The sequence below is a fragment of the Nannobrachium achirus genome (genome assembly GCF_963921795.1).
Source record: "Nannobrachium achirus genome assembly, chromosome: 16".
Taxonomy (NCBI): domain Eukaryota; kingdom Metazoa; phylum Chordata; class Actinopteri; order Myctophiformes; family Myctophidae; genus Nannobrachium; species Nannobrachium achirus.
Genome location: NC_137823.1, coordinates 16,895,992 through 16,910,303, shown reverse-complemented (window position 1 = coordinate 16,910,303; position 14,312 = coordinate 16,895,992). Strand labels below are relative to the sequence as shown.

General features: G+C 44.1%; 1 protein-coding gene across 1 annotated transcript in view; it reads left to right on the top strand.

The window, feature by feature from the left end:
- Positions 1-14,095, top strand: part of rnf217 (ring finger protein 217) — a gene marked incomplete at both ends in the record, with an annotated part of 32,010 nt that extends 17,915 nt beyond the window's left edge. Inside the window, 6 exons of the mRNA XM_080744742.1 lie at positions 7,421-7,639; positions 10,674-10,838; positions 11,513-11,610; positions 12,365-12,468; positions 13,550-13,621; positions 14,013-14,095. Of these exons, the coding sequence (XP_080600868.1) occupies positions 7,421-7,639; positions 10,674-10,838; positions 11,513-11,610; positions 12,365-12,468; positions 13,550-13,621; positions 14,013-14,095 (741 nt within the window). The remainder of the gene's footprint in view (positions 1-7,420; positions 7,640-10,673; positions 10,839-11,512; positions 11,611-12,364; positions 12,469-13,549; positions 13,622-14,012) is intronic.
- Positions 14,096-14,312: the final 217 nt, after the last annotated feature.

The window sequence follows — 14,312 nt, the reverse complement described above, 5'->3', positions numbered from 1 at the left end:
TCGTTCTCTATAGCCAAATTCCCGTTCACTTTCATTGTAGGAGGAAGCGTTAGCATAGCATCTCTCGGTGATGTTTTCGACCAGATAAAAGTGGGGGGCTTCATACGGACTGGATTACATTCGTTTACCTCGATGTGCACGGATTGTGCATGCGAAGCGCACAGGGGGGAAGACGACTCGGCCAAAATCTCCACTATATGGCAATGCAGATTGAGATACTTCTGGTGAGTTTAAACCGGGGGATCGAAAAAGGAGGAAAAAAAGAAGGGTGCCATTTTAAGAAGGACGTGGGGCACGTTGATGCTTATAATCATAATATTATGTCTCAGATCATAATACAGTACAATAATAGAAATGTCCGGCTAGTCCACAACAAGCCATTCTGGCCAGGCTGGGAAAACTCACTCCATGCCGCCTGTTGTCTTATCGGCTTTTTAACTATGGCGCTCGGTGCCGGTCGTCTTTTATCGTCTTTTTTACTGTAATTACTGTACTGTACTTATCCAGCCTCTCACAACATATGATACACTTCCTCAATGTCTGACAGTGTTTTTTACAACATTAAACAAAAGTGCACAGCCTCACATGAAAGTAAAAATCACTAAATCAAGCTACATGGTACAGCACCATCAGAAACCAATTAAACAATGGGAGCGATACAGAAAGGTAACCAGAAAGCCGCAGCTTGTGTGTGTGTGCCCATCCCTTAGCTGGGTGGTCCGCTGTCTGTTTCAGTGGTCCCTGGACCCCCTTATCAGCACATAATTTCAGTCCCATCAAAAAAACACAGTGCTATAGAGATCTGCCTTTCTCTCCTCTCCTCTCCTCTCAGACACACAACACACGATTATCGCCATATTAATACTTTAAAACATACCTGAGATAGTTGATTAGAATCCACACCACGTTTATATTCCATATATGCCCTTAGTAGATATACTGTTCATTTTATAATAGTCTATTTAGTCCACAAGCGCCGGCGCGATCCGGTTTGGCCATTTGGCCGATTTTTTAAAAACACATTTTTGGACACTGCTCCTACAGATTTTGCCCTAAAATCATGCAAAGCGGTACACAGTATCTCTACAGTCATGTCATCAAAATGCATCTGTCCCATCTAGCGCCATCTGTCCGATTTTTTAAAAACACATTTTTCAACACTGCTCCTACAGATTTTGCCCTAAGATCACGCAAAGCGGTACACCGTATCTCTAAAGTCATGTCATCAACATGGATTTGTCCCATTTCCCACATTCCCTCCTGATTGGCTACCATTGCCTTCTAAAGTTTGTGTATGCAGCCTGACGGTCGCTTATCTCCCAATTTAGGGAGTCTTACTGGTGTTTGTCTGTTGCTGTTGGTAGTCATGGTTGCCAGTTCCCACTTGATGTCATGTGGGAGTTCAGACTGCTTCAGGCCATAATGCACAACTGATAGCTTGCATAATGTCTTCAAAGTAGGACATAAATCTAAGATGTACAGGTCATCAACAGGTATGTGGCCTTCTTTGAGTCCTCCAAAGATGATGATGCGACCTCCCACCATGCAATAGCACATCCCACACATCCTACAGGGGTCTTTCCCCTTGGGCTCAACCTGCTTCCAGGAAAAGGTCTTTGGACTGAATTTCCACAGATCATTTAAGTCATGGCTCCCGTTCCAGCCACCACATATGTACAGCTCTCCATTGTAGGCAAAGGCTGAATGATAACCACGTCTTTCTGGAATAAGGTGTCCAGAAGGCAAGCTCAGCCATAAGTTGGTCTCTGTGTCAAACACTCTGACACTGTTGTAGTAGCCATTATAGCCTTCTTTACCCCCAAATACAAACATCTTTTTTCCAATGATGGTGGCAGAGTGATACCATGAAGCAGGTGGTGGATTGTCTCTGGTGTTAATTAAAGTCCAGACCATTATGGTTGTGTCCAACTTGTAGATGTCATTAGAACGTCCATTCAGCTGGGTGTGTCCTCCAAAAACATACATGACCTTCTCCAGGACACAGGCTGAGTGGAACATCCTTGCTTCTGGAATTGTCCCAGAAGTATTGGGTTTGAACCAGCTGTGGGTGTCAACATCAAAGCCATAAAGCACATTGCAGTAAGGATATCCTCCTCCCCAGATGAAGACAATTTCTCCTACCAGCACAGCTGTATGGCCCCAGCGCTTGGACGGAACCTCAATTGGACTTTGTCCTCTACCATTTTTCACTGGGGGCAGCTTCCTCCAACGCAAAGACAATGTGTTGAAGATATGGACTTCAAGATGATTCCTGTTGTTCTGGTAGCTGTTCTTGTATCCTCCAAATGAGTACAGCTTGTGTCCGACAACCACAGCAGCGAGGTAGACCTCTTTAGGTCCTCCTTTCAGATGTATCGTCCAGTGAATCATTTCACGGTACAGCACCGCTTTGAATCAGTGCAACTAATTTACAGGATACGTGGTTAAATAACAGCTTAATTAGTTGGAGCAAGTTGCTGAATGACACTTTTTTAACTGGACGATTGCTTTTAAAGGACAATTACATTTGTTGTGATAGCGACGTGTTGATGTCAGTATGATGACGTAATTGCGACCGAGGGTCGCAGTATACCATGAGAAATGTCGCAGCTTGTCGCCATCTGTCTGTCTGTCTGTCTGTCTGTCTGTCTGTTCAGTCAATCCGTCCTTCTGTACCGGAAGTGATGTCGCATGACATCACGTGACATCACCTCATCAAAGGTCAAACCCTGGATATCCATACTGTGTCAGTCAGTCAGTCAGTCAGTCAGTCAGTCAGTAAGTAAGTACACGTTTTTACAGTCCATGGGTTGGTTCCCTTGTCACTGTGACATCACAGGTGACATCACCTATGTAAAAGTCCATATATGGGTATCCCTTTTATGCCCATATACAATATGAAGATCCCTGATGTCATCGATATATATCACTGGCCAGATGACAAAGGCATGGCCCATATCTGTGTGGCTGGTTCCGATAGGTATCTCCATGTATGGGCATAAAATATATTGTATGTATATGGATACATATTATTATTAATAAAGGATAAAACAAAATAAAAAGTCCATATATGGTCATTCCCAGAAACAAAATCCCTTTTATGCCCATATATGGAGATTTCTGATGTCATCAATCCCAGGCACTAACTGGCCCAAGAGCCTGCTTTACTCTGATTTACACCCTACCTTCCCCGAAAATTTTAATATTACTGTATATGGATATATATTGATAAAGGATAAGATATGTCCATCAGTGATGTTACTAGGTTTTCAATGTAATGGGTCCCGGGACCCACAGGTGGTCATTCAAATGGGTCCCAGAAAAGTTTTATGAGTCCTCAATATAAAGTTTACGCGCGCAAAATGGCGTCGGACGTCGGTGGAATCAAAACATTGACGTTTCTATCGCCTGTTTAAGACTTTCTACGTGGATTTTATTTGTTTTAACGTAGGATGCTTTCACCCATGAACAATGGTGGTGTCTGTGGAATTTTTTTTTTTTTTTTTACCGCGACGCGGTAAATTATTATTATGGACTCCAATGGAGGCGCATCCCCGGGACCCCAGGACCATGACATGAATGACTCCCTGGGTGACTTGAATGAGTTTTTGATGCGGGATGCGCACGTAATGACATCACTGGTCCATATACAGAATGGGCATACCCAGATGATGCCCATATATGGAGATCTACAGGCATCAAAACCCCGGCCCTAACTTGCCAAGGCCCTGCTTGGCTTTACTAATTAACATACGTTTTATGCCCATATATGGAGATCCCTATCCCAATGTCATCAATATTAAGGACATATCTGGGAATGCTCATATATGGTAAAGCCCATATATGGGCATGTTTTGACCTTAACATTGTTGACTATCATGCAGGGGTCTCCATATATGGGTAACTGGTCCGATATACATCACTGGCCAGATGGCCAAGAATTGGTGCGACCTAGGTCCCATGTCGCCCCTGAGGCGTCTTACTAGTCAAATAAAGTGTCACTGCTACATAAGTGTCACACCAGTAAGTCAAAGACATGCAATAATACACAAATACTACTTAAACGGCAGAGCCAAACAAAAGTGTCCTTTGGTCAGTGTAAAAAAGCAGAAGTGACAAGCAGGCAGACTCTATTAGTTCAATGGTAAAAATGTCAGCATTTGCAAAGGAAACCCGGTTCAAATATGGGGAAGAAGAGGAAAGTTACATTAACCAAAAAAGTTCACCTAAACCAGGGCAGGGGTTCCCAAACTTTTTTGTCTCAGGGCACCCCATGAATATTTTTTTTATCCGAGGCACCCCTACATTATAATTTTAACTCCCAGCACCTTATATTTATAGCATGTCGTCGTTGTCGGGTGGAAACCTTGTATGTTAAAAACCGTTCGTTTTGTATTTATCGTCTATATATAAAATGTTCTAAACTAGTGAAAACAGCAGATCTAGTAGATCGTCTGTTTTCACTAGTTTTGTGCGACAGTCTTGTATGATGAAGCAGGGCTTTGCTTTACCAAAAGATGTACACATTTGAAACTTGAAGATACGAGGTTTCTGCCCAACAGTGACGATATTTTAGTGATTATGTTGTGAGGAAGACGTTGAGATAATAGCCATTTTGGTTAGAACTGACTGAAAATACGTTTGTACTTCAAGTTTAACACTAGGGATGGCCAACGGTTAACCGTTACCGGTAAACCGATAAGAAATTGGTTACCGGTAAGCACTAACGGTCAATTTTGACCGATAAAAAAGAAAAGAAAAAGGAAATCCACCCATGTGTCACACCAAAAGCCCCGTACACCAATATCTACGCAACATCAAGTCATCAACCATGCAACTAGACGCGCTGTGGTCACACATTTCTGGACACCAATGTCTGTGTAACGCAACTGCGAGTCTGCGACGAGTCGTACACGCTGACTTGTTCAACAAACGCTCCGTCGTCGATTGGATTTTACACAACAGACCCCCGTCACATTGAATCCCGTTTAAGAAGAGCTTAAAACACAACTTTCTAATGTTACATGTTGATGACGTGAGGAACGCTAAAGTCGTCTTGTTTACAGAGTAGGATATGCGAAAATAACAAAGCGCAGAGTCGCAAATTCAATGATCGCTGCATCAGCACACACAAAACACGGGCGAGAGATGAGAAAATGAATGAAATGGACATCACGTTTAGCCGATTCAACCATTCCATAAGTCATACGATTGAAAGTTATTGCGCTACATCCGAGCATCTCGCTGCTACTGTTTTGTTAGGCGATAGCCAGCCTGAGCCAGGGAGTGCACAGAATGTTAGAGAGGCATGGGCTGAAGGGCCTTTTGGTGGACAATTCTGTTGATAAAAGTTAAGGGCTCAAGCCCCCTTTGCTGTATGTGCGCACGTGCCTGGTCAGCGCATCATATTACAGACTGATCATTTCAATCCCACCGTTTCTTTGCAAAAACACATTTCTTTTAGAAAACATTTGTATTCTTGTTTCTCCTAGTTTTATTGTTTTTAATGTGTAAATATGGCACTTTACTATGGGGAAAAACGGGTGTATTTTCCTTTTTTAAATCGCTAAAATAGCGCATTTTTGAACACATTTCCTTAACGGTTAACGGTTAATTAACTGATAAGGCCTTACGGTTATCGGTTAAGAAAAAATCTCCATTTGGCCATCCCTATTTAACACGATACTAAATATTTCTTCAAGTGTCCAAATAAATTCCAAATATTATCGAATGATCTCGCGGCACCCCTGGACTGCCGTCGCGGCACCCCAAGGTGCCCCGTCGCGGCACCCCAGGGTGCCCCGTCACCCACTTTGAAAACCCCTGACCTAAACTACATTTGAAACCTCTACAATGTTGGTACTGTGTGTGTGTGTGTGTGTGTGTGTGTGTGTGTGTGTGTGTGTGTGTGTGTGTGTGTGTGTGTGTGTGTGTGTGTGTGTGTGTGTGTGTGTGTGTGTGTGTGTGTGTAATGATGTGTTCATTCCTCTGGGTGTTAACTATACAGTGTTTGGGGCGTAGTCATTGACTTTTGTCTTTCACTAAAATTCCCACTGGGCTGAACCAGGTCAATGTGCTGCAGTCATGGTTACTGGATCACTTTCTGGGGAGTGAATGGCCCTCAATGTACACAATATGCAAGGGTAATACGGTTATATCACACTGTATGATGTAAGAAACAGCGGGGTTAAGTAACTGGAAATACCAGACAGGGTCTTAGATTTGACGAAGAATGCGCCAAAACAAAGACGCAGAGTTTAAGCGGTGTGCCATTAAGCGCATGGCGAGCCGTTCACAACTCCACTTTTCTTGTGACGTATGCACATACTGTAACGCTATGCCTTCACCCCCGTCCGTCCGTCCGTCCGTCCATGTGTGTGTATACCAGTGTTTCTCAACCACTGTGCCTGGGGACCTTTGGTGTGCCCCTGAGAAGGGTCAAGTGTGCCCCTTGAAACTGCTTGAAAGCCAGTATTGTATTTATCATTTTAAAAATTATTTAAACTAGTGAAAACAGCCAATCTACAAGCACACACCGCGAGGCGTTGTGTCCTTGTAGATCTGCTGTTTTCACTACTGTTGTGCGACAGCCTTGTATGATGAAGCAGGGCTTTAACTTTGCGAAGAAACTTACACATTTGAAACTTGGAGATACAAGGTTTCTTCCCGACGGCGACGATATTTACACACCCGTATTATGTTGTTGTGCCCATGGATTCTTGGGACATGAAAAGTGTGCCCATGCAGAAATAAAGGTTGAGAAACACTGGTGTATACGTTTGTGCGTCCGTCTGTGTACAGATAATCTCCCAAATGACATTAAACCGTGCACACACACACACTCCCTGGAGACCAGAGCAGAACCTCAGCCCCAATCTTTTCCTATCGGCCTATTTTAGTGCCACTATAAGGCAGAGTTTTGCTGAACACATTTCTTGCTATAACTCCTACAGATTTTGTCCAAACATCACACTAAACGGTACACATTATGTGACGTCTAATAGTCGTGCCATCAAGACGGATCTGGCCTGGTGGAGACCTGTGTTTTGGGGAGCAAATTATTCTAGTTAAAGGGATATTCCACTTTCAACAGGGAGCAGTGGAAGGGCCTCTCTCCACATACACACCCATTGTAACTTCAAACTCCATTTTAACCATGATAGATTCATTAAAAACACCCATTATTTTTTCTGGTAAGAAAAGTCATTTTGGGGGTGAATTACTCCTTTAAAAGTAATTTGCAGACATCCATTTAATTGTTTTAATTTAAACTTTAATCTGTTTTATATAAAGAATCTTTTTCCTTGGCTAATAGTATAATTAATAGCTCTTAATAATTATTAAATAGCTATTTTGCACCTAAGTTATCTTTTAATTGACTAATGTTTTTTTTAATTTCATTTAATATAATTGTCCACAGGTGCGAGTGGGCAGGGCCTACATCACCTGTCCAATCCCGGAGTGCTTTGGTCTGCTGGAGGAGGGGCTTGTGGTCTCCCACCTGGCCAATGAGGAGGTGGGGAAGTACCGCTACTTCCTGGAGCTGAGCCGATTGGACGCCAGCACCAAGCCCTGCCCCCACTGCTCACTGTTCACCTCCCTGACCACACCCCCTGTTACCAGGGAGACCAAGTACAAGGTGACACACACACACACACACACACACACACACACACACACACACACACCAATGAGACACCACAACACGCCACAGACACATTATAACTATGGCTGTCACGATTATGACATTTTACATGACAATTGGATTCATTGTCACTCGAAAAATAGCAGATATCAGATCTACAAGCTTGCAGCTTGTGTATCTTCTATTTTTCAATAGCTAAAGTATAAAATAATTCCAGGTCTTAATGGGTTAATCCAGCGGCCGGCGAGTGGGTTAACCCATTCAGAACGGGTACACTATATTGTGTATCATTATTTTATGCTTTAACTATTGAAAATAGCAGATATACAAGCTCACAGCGTGGCTGCAAGCTTGTAGATCTGCTATTTTTGAAACATTTTGAAAATTAGAATTTAGAATCAAAGAAAAGGTCCTTTTCACTTAACACTTATGTTGCAATGATTTTTTCTCTTCAATGTCTCGCGTTGCCATGGTTACCATAGACTTCCATGTAATTGTGCAATTGTGTAAAAAGTGCACGCCCAAGCCTAGATGATGCACCACGTGTGTAGATGCTGTCAAACAGCTTTCAAACAAAAAAATCCGCTTGGAAATCCGTTCAGGCATTCATGATTTATGGGCCATTATGTTTTCTTCAGATGTAAACAAACATGGCTGCCATCGCAGAGCGGCACTCGGTGCCGCGCTGTGAGCTTGTATATCTGCTATTTTTCACTGGTTAAAGCATTCAATACTGCTCAGGGACACTGAACCAAAGACCTTCTTTTTCCCAGACAGACCCTCTATCCATGGCCTGTAATTTTCTTACAACTGACCCATGGGATGCCTGTTGGTCTACTGATGTAGACTATACTGTGTGCATTGGTGGTCTGTGTTTAGAATGAGAACAACGTCCATCCTTGTTGTTTTGTATTTGATGTATGATGTTTGTTTATCTTAACATTTCACCGGTTCAAAATCAACTCCACAGCTTTGGTAGATCATCGTTTTTGCCTCAGTGGTAGTATGTTGATGAGCAGGGGTCATCGCCATGTTGGCTTGTGGTTTACTGTATGTTAGAATTACATTTTTGGCACAGACATACAAAATAAATGAGCGGACAATAATATTACCAGACACGCCCTGAATGACCGTAACTGGTTTGTAACTCGTAACCCTTTTAGTGCCTATCCCGAACAAGTTCGGCTTTATTTCAATCCAATACAATGTTTTTTTTTGCTATTTTACTTACCCTGAGCTGCTTGTAGAGATGTGGGTGGTCTTGGCTCGTCCTACGCTTTCCAACGAGTGATCCTAGATGGTCTGACGATTTATTCAATTGAAAATGGTTTAAAATAAAGTTTAGAGCCCCCCCAAAAAAACTCAATCTATACTGTCGGCGGCGCGACGTATTCCGGGGTGCCTATCCCGACCCGGACTAGTCCGGGATATTTAATAAAATGAATTAATTAATCGGAGGCCTCAACGAAGCCCCGGTCTAATTTTCCATCCATGGCCGGGGCCGCGACTCTGTTTACATCGGCCCGTATTCGGGCAACGCTGCCGCACCGCGCCGCCCACTTCAATACAAACTCACATCTTTAGAGACCTTTTTCTCTGAACTGTGTTCCCAGTGCAGCGACATAGTTTTTTTGCGACTAAAATAGCTTCAGATCGGGCTTCTAAAAAATAAAGAAGCTAATAGCTAACTGTTAGCTAACTTCCTCCTCTCGTCATCCATAACAGTGGGTTCAGTGAAATCACAAGGCACTACTGCCTCTGTAGACGGATGTTAGAGCGAAGGCCTATACAGAAATGCCTGGCACTCTAGCGGCACCTTGTGGCCCGGGCACAGTATGAGTTAAGAGTGTATGGAACCAAATGGACTCCTAATGTGCCATACATAGTGTCATAGTAATCAGTGTCAATACTGTACATATTCTAAGAAAACCTGGAGACTGACATTCAGTACCTGGAACTTTACAAATAAGAACCTTATAATGGTGTGTAAAACAGAAATTCTAAGGCTGCGACATGAACGGGCGCGGCGCGAAAGACCCGAAAGAGGCGGCGCGAACGACACGAATGGTCGCCTCTGTGTCTTCGCCCCCACTTGGAAAAATCCAACTGAAGCGACCTTCGCTTCACTCCCACTCCACCCATCGCGTCCTGACAGCCAATCAGCGTTGATGTTGTCCGGAGACACGGACATGTTTTTGGTGTTTGGAGTTGGGACTTCCCTTTTTTCCGGGTGTTTCGCCTTGATTCCAACGGGACATGATTTTGTTTACCAACGCGGACCTGCGCGGCCAAAGTGAAGCGATAGAAGCGACTAGAATAGAAGAAATAGCTTCAGGTTTGAACCCAGCTTAAAAAGTGTCACGGACAAGGCCGAGTCCTTGCCATGGACACACCTGTCCGTGTACAAACATATTGACAGGGTTCCCACGGTCATGAAATTCCTGGAAATATTTTGAAATTAGAAAAATATTTTCCCAGTACTGGAAAAGTTTTGGAATTGATCAAGGGTCCTGGAAGGTCCTGGAAAAAATAGCTATGCATTGTTTTTGGTTACTGATTTTGTTAACTCATTTACTGCCACCATAAATCGACTTTGAGGGTTCCCTGCCACGATTTCTAACCTTTTGAGGTGGGCACATGCGTGTCCATCGTGCACGATCCACATGCACGCCACGGCCTGTTCGCAGTGTGCACGCTTTATTTTTGCTACACTGCCTGTTTTTGGGCATTGCACATAGGAGGAGTAAGTGACTTTTTATTGCGCTGAATTATTGTTATATAGTCCTGGAAATTGGCTTATATTCTGGAAACGTTTTGGAAAGGTTTGGAAATTCATTGGTAAAAATGTGTGGGAACCCCTGTATTGATGACCCCTGTGCCTCAGTGATTGTATAGTGATGAGGTACAACGTGTTGGCTGTATTTAGGGGCCATTCCCTGTCCCCTCACTACCGATCCAGTGTAGTGATGCCTGTATTTACATGAGGCGTAACTAAACATTGTCATTCATCTCTGTCCCCTGGCCACAGATCCAGTGCAGCAAGTGCCAGTTTGTGTGGTGCTTCAAGTGCCACGCCCCCTGGCACGACGGCCTGAAGTGTCGCGACTACAGGAGAGGAGACAAGCTGCTGAGACACTGGGCCAGCGTGGTGGAGCACGGACAGAGGAACGCACAGAAGTGTCCACAGTGCAAGGTAGGTACATGGTAAATGGTGCGTTTATATAGCGCCTTTATCCAAATGGCTTTACAGAGATTGTGCATTACATTCAGCCATTCACACACACATTCATACACCGATGGCGGAGGAAACCATGCAAGGCACCAACCTGCTCACCGGGAGCAACTAGTGGTTCAGAGTCTTGCTCAAGGACTCTTCGACGCTAACTCTGAGGGAGCCCGCAATTGTCGCATCGTTTAGAAGCTCTGGGGATAAAGCGGATGTGTCGCGCAAATGTGTACTAATATACTTTAAATGGAAATAATCTAAGCCTATATAGCTTGCTACTTATACTAATGAAAATTCAATAATGTAAAGATGGCTTCCTTTCTCGGCTTTCGATGGGGTTCTAGACTCTGGCTGTAGCATTCAGGAAGTGTAGTTCCAGACTCCATATAGCATCCGGAGATTGTGAAATAGTTGTCTGACTAGAGGGAGGGAAACAGTATTACGTATGTTTAGAAATATTTGTGTCAGTAAAGGTGATATTTGTACAACGCAGTTGATAGGCTTGTAGGTCGGCTATTCTCGCTACGTTTCTGCGACTCTTGTGTGACAAAAGAAAACATAAAAAGTTGCAATACGGAGATACAAGGTTTCTGCATTTCAGCAGCGATTATGTTCTCTGGTGTCTTCTCTCTGTGTTGTAGATCCACATCCAGCGCACAGAGGGATGTGACCACATGACGTGCACGCAGTGTAACACCAACTTCTGCTACCGCTGTGGAGAGCGCTACAGACACCTGAGGTACAGTACAGTACGACCCTGGTGCACTCCTGTCCTGATATTAGATCCATATTGTGATGCCAGATATCGTCTGGGATTTCTCTAAAGTATAGAAAACAGTTCTACTGCCAGATGTATTATTTATTTATTGGGGCTGGTGCCAGCAAAAAGCCGCTTACCTTTGCGATGTTATAGAAAATGATCTATTGATTATTTCCAAACTAATTCATTTTACAATGGACGCTCATATGTGTACTTTAGCCAAACTGGCGGCAGAGGGCAGCCTTATGCAAAGAATTAATGTGAATTGGGCCGCTCCGCTTGCTATCCATTCAGAGCATAGAAATGCATTTTCTAGATCAGATCCACAGAAAACAGCCAGGAAGTGATTTGGGACTCCATTATTGCTAACGTGCGGTGGATTTTTGAGAGCAGCGTTACGGGAGATGTTTTTACTGTACACGGCGGCGCGACCCCTCATCAGCTTACAGTCATCAGACAAGGTAAAAAGAACGAGCCGTATTGGCAGCTCGCTTGGTTCAAAATTGGGGCGAACGGGAACGTCCAAAGCAGTAAAAGAGTTAAGTAAGTAAGTGATCCTCGACCTATTCAGGCTGTGACCCCCCCAAAATAATCATATTTGAACTGGGGACAAGCACTTGGAATGTAGGAGATGAGGCATTACATTTTCGGGTTGCTGTCAGTCCCTAAAGATGTGCCTGTGAGCTGAACAAGGCCTCTGAATCCGTGTGTCTCTCCCTCTGTGTTTTTCCAGGTTTTTTGGAGATCACACATCCAACCTCAGCGTGTTTGGCTGCAAGTATCGCTACCTGCCGGACAAACCTCACCTGAGACGGCTGGTCAGAGGCTCCGTCTGTGGTGAGTCTGTGTGTGCGCGCGTGTGTGTAGGGGTGGGCGATATGGAAAAATACAATATCACGATATTTTCCCAAGCTGTATCACGATACACGATTTTATCACGATTCTTTTTCACGTTGGTTTTTATCGTTATTTTTTCAAGTTACTTGACAAAAACTAGACTCTTTGGGTTCCTTTTGGGAGGTCTAAATTGAACTTTACAAGTATGTAACTCTGACAGTATACAAATGAAACCAAATGGACCCTTACGGGTCCATTTGGTTTCATTTGTATACGGTCAGAGTTAAGTGGAGACATTGGCATTTGAACGTTTGAGAACTACTGATTTAGACCAAAATTGAATTCTGCAATGAATCTCTGTATTAACGTTTAAACAGGATCTTTTACAAGGCCCCCTCAATTGTATCACAATATATACGATACCTCTGAAAAGGCATATCAATAATAATTATCACCATATCTCCCAGCCCTATGTGTGTGTTTGTGTGATGGGTATATCTCTACCTGAGGCTGGCTTTGAGTTTAGGATCATACTTTATCCCCACCAGCAGCAGGGCTCTAAGGCCTGAGTATGGAGGTCCTGACGTCACTCTGTTATTCTCTGGGTCACTGAAGTATTCTTCTTTCTATTCAAGAAACCATAGGGTCGTCTTAGCGTCACGTCATCTAAGAACCGCGTTCCACCGTGGTGCAACCAGCTTTGTCGGCCGCCTATGCGAACGCAATTGGCCTGTGTTTAGGGGAGGGACATCGCATGGAGGGTGATTCCGGTCATTGCATGTACTTCTACGGGCTGGGAGCTGCACCTGTCAGTGGGGAGTGTTGGGCAGGAGGAGTAGGACATCAACAAATCAACATGAAGCAAATTTGAATAGATTACTTCATTGTACTGCAGTGTTGCACAAATAGGATATAGGATCAGGGAGCTAAAGTATCTGTATTTAATGAAATTGTCCATTTATATGAGGGAGAAATGGATTAATTACACTCTGTGTGTGTGTGTGTGTGTGTGTGTGTGTGTGTGTGTGTGTGTGTGTGTGTGTGTGTGTGTGTGTGTGTGTGTGTGTGTGTGTCTCTACAGTCAGTAAAGTGGTAATAGCTCCTGTGGTCATCGTGCTGGTCGTGGTGCTGGGAGCTCTCTCATTAGTGATAGGTAAGCGCACGCACGCACGCACGCACGCACGCACGCACGCACACACACACACACACACACACACACACACACACACACACAAACACACAGACACACTTACGTAAAACGACACCACTTTTTGTACAGTTCCTGGAGCACGGGGAGCCTCCCGTTATGCGCTCTGCCGAACACACTACTCGCTGTAGGTTGTTGTTTTTGTAATGTACAAATATGCTGCATTGTTGTTTGTACTGCCTGAGAAAAGATGTTTTCTTGGGCAATATTGCTCCCATACCATGCTGTGACACAAAAGTGTGCGGGTATCAACAATTGAATATTTAAATAGTCTCACTCTCTCTCACTCTCCCCCCCCCCCCCCCCCCTCTCTCTCTCTCTCTTTCTCTCTCTCCAGGACTGCTAGTATTTCCTGTGTACTACGTGTGTAAACGGAGGAGGAAGCAGCAACAGTCTCAGGGTTCTGGACGCTGGATCTGAAACATCCCACCTCCTCCCACGCCCCCCCCAAAACCCCTTTGCATGTTTCCCTGGCCAGGTCAGGCCACACCGCCCCCTAGTGGAGCACCCCGTTCACAACATCAGGTTCAGGTCTGGAATATATATACGTAAACGAGACGCGGAAACTCTTTTAGGAGTACCTGGATCAAGAGGAGAACATATGAAGAGAAGAGCAGAAAACGACGATAGGGACTTT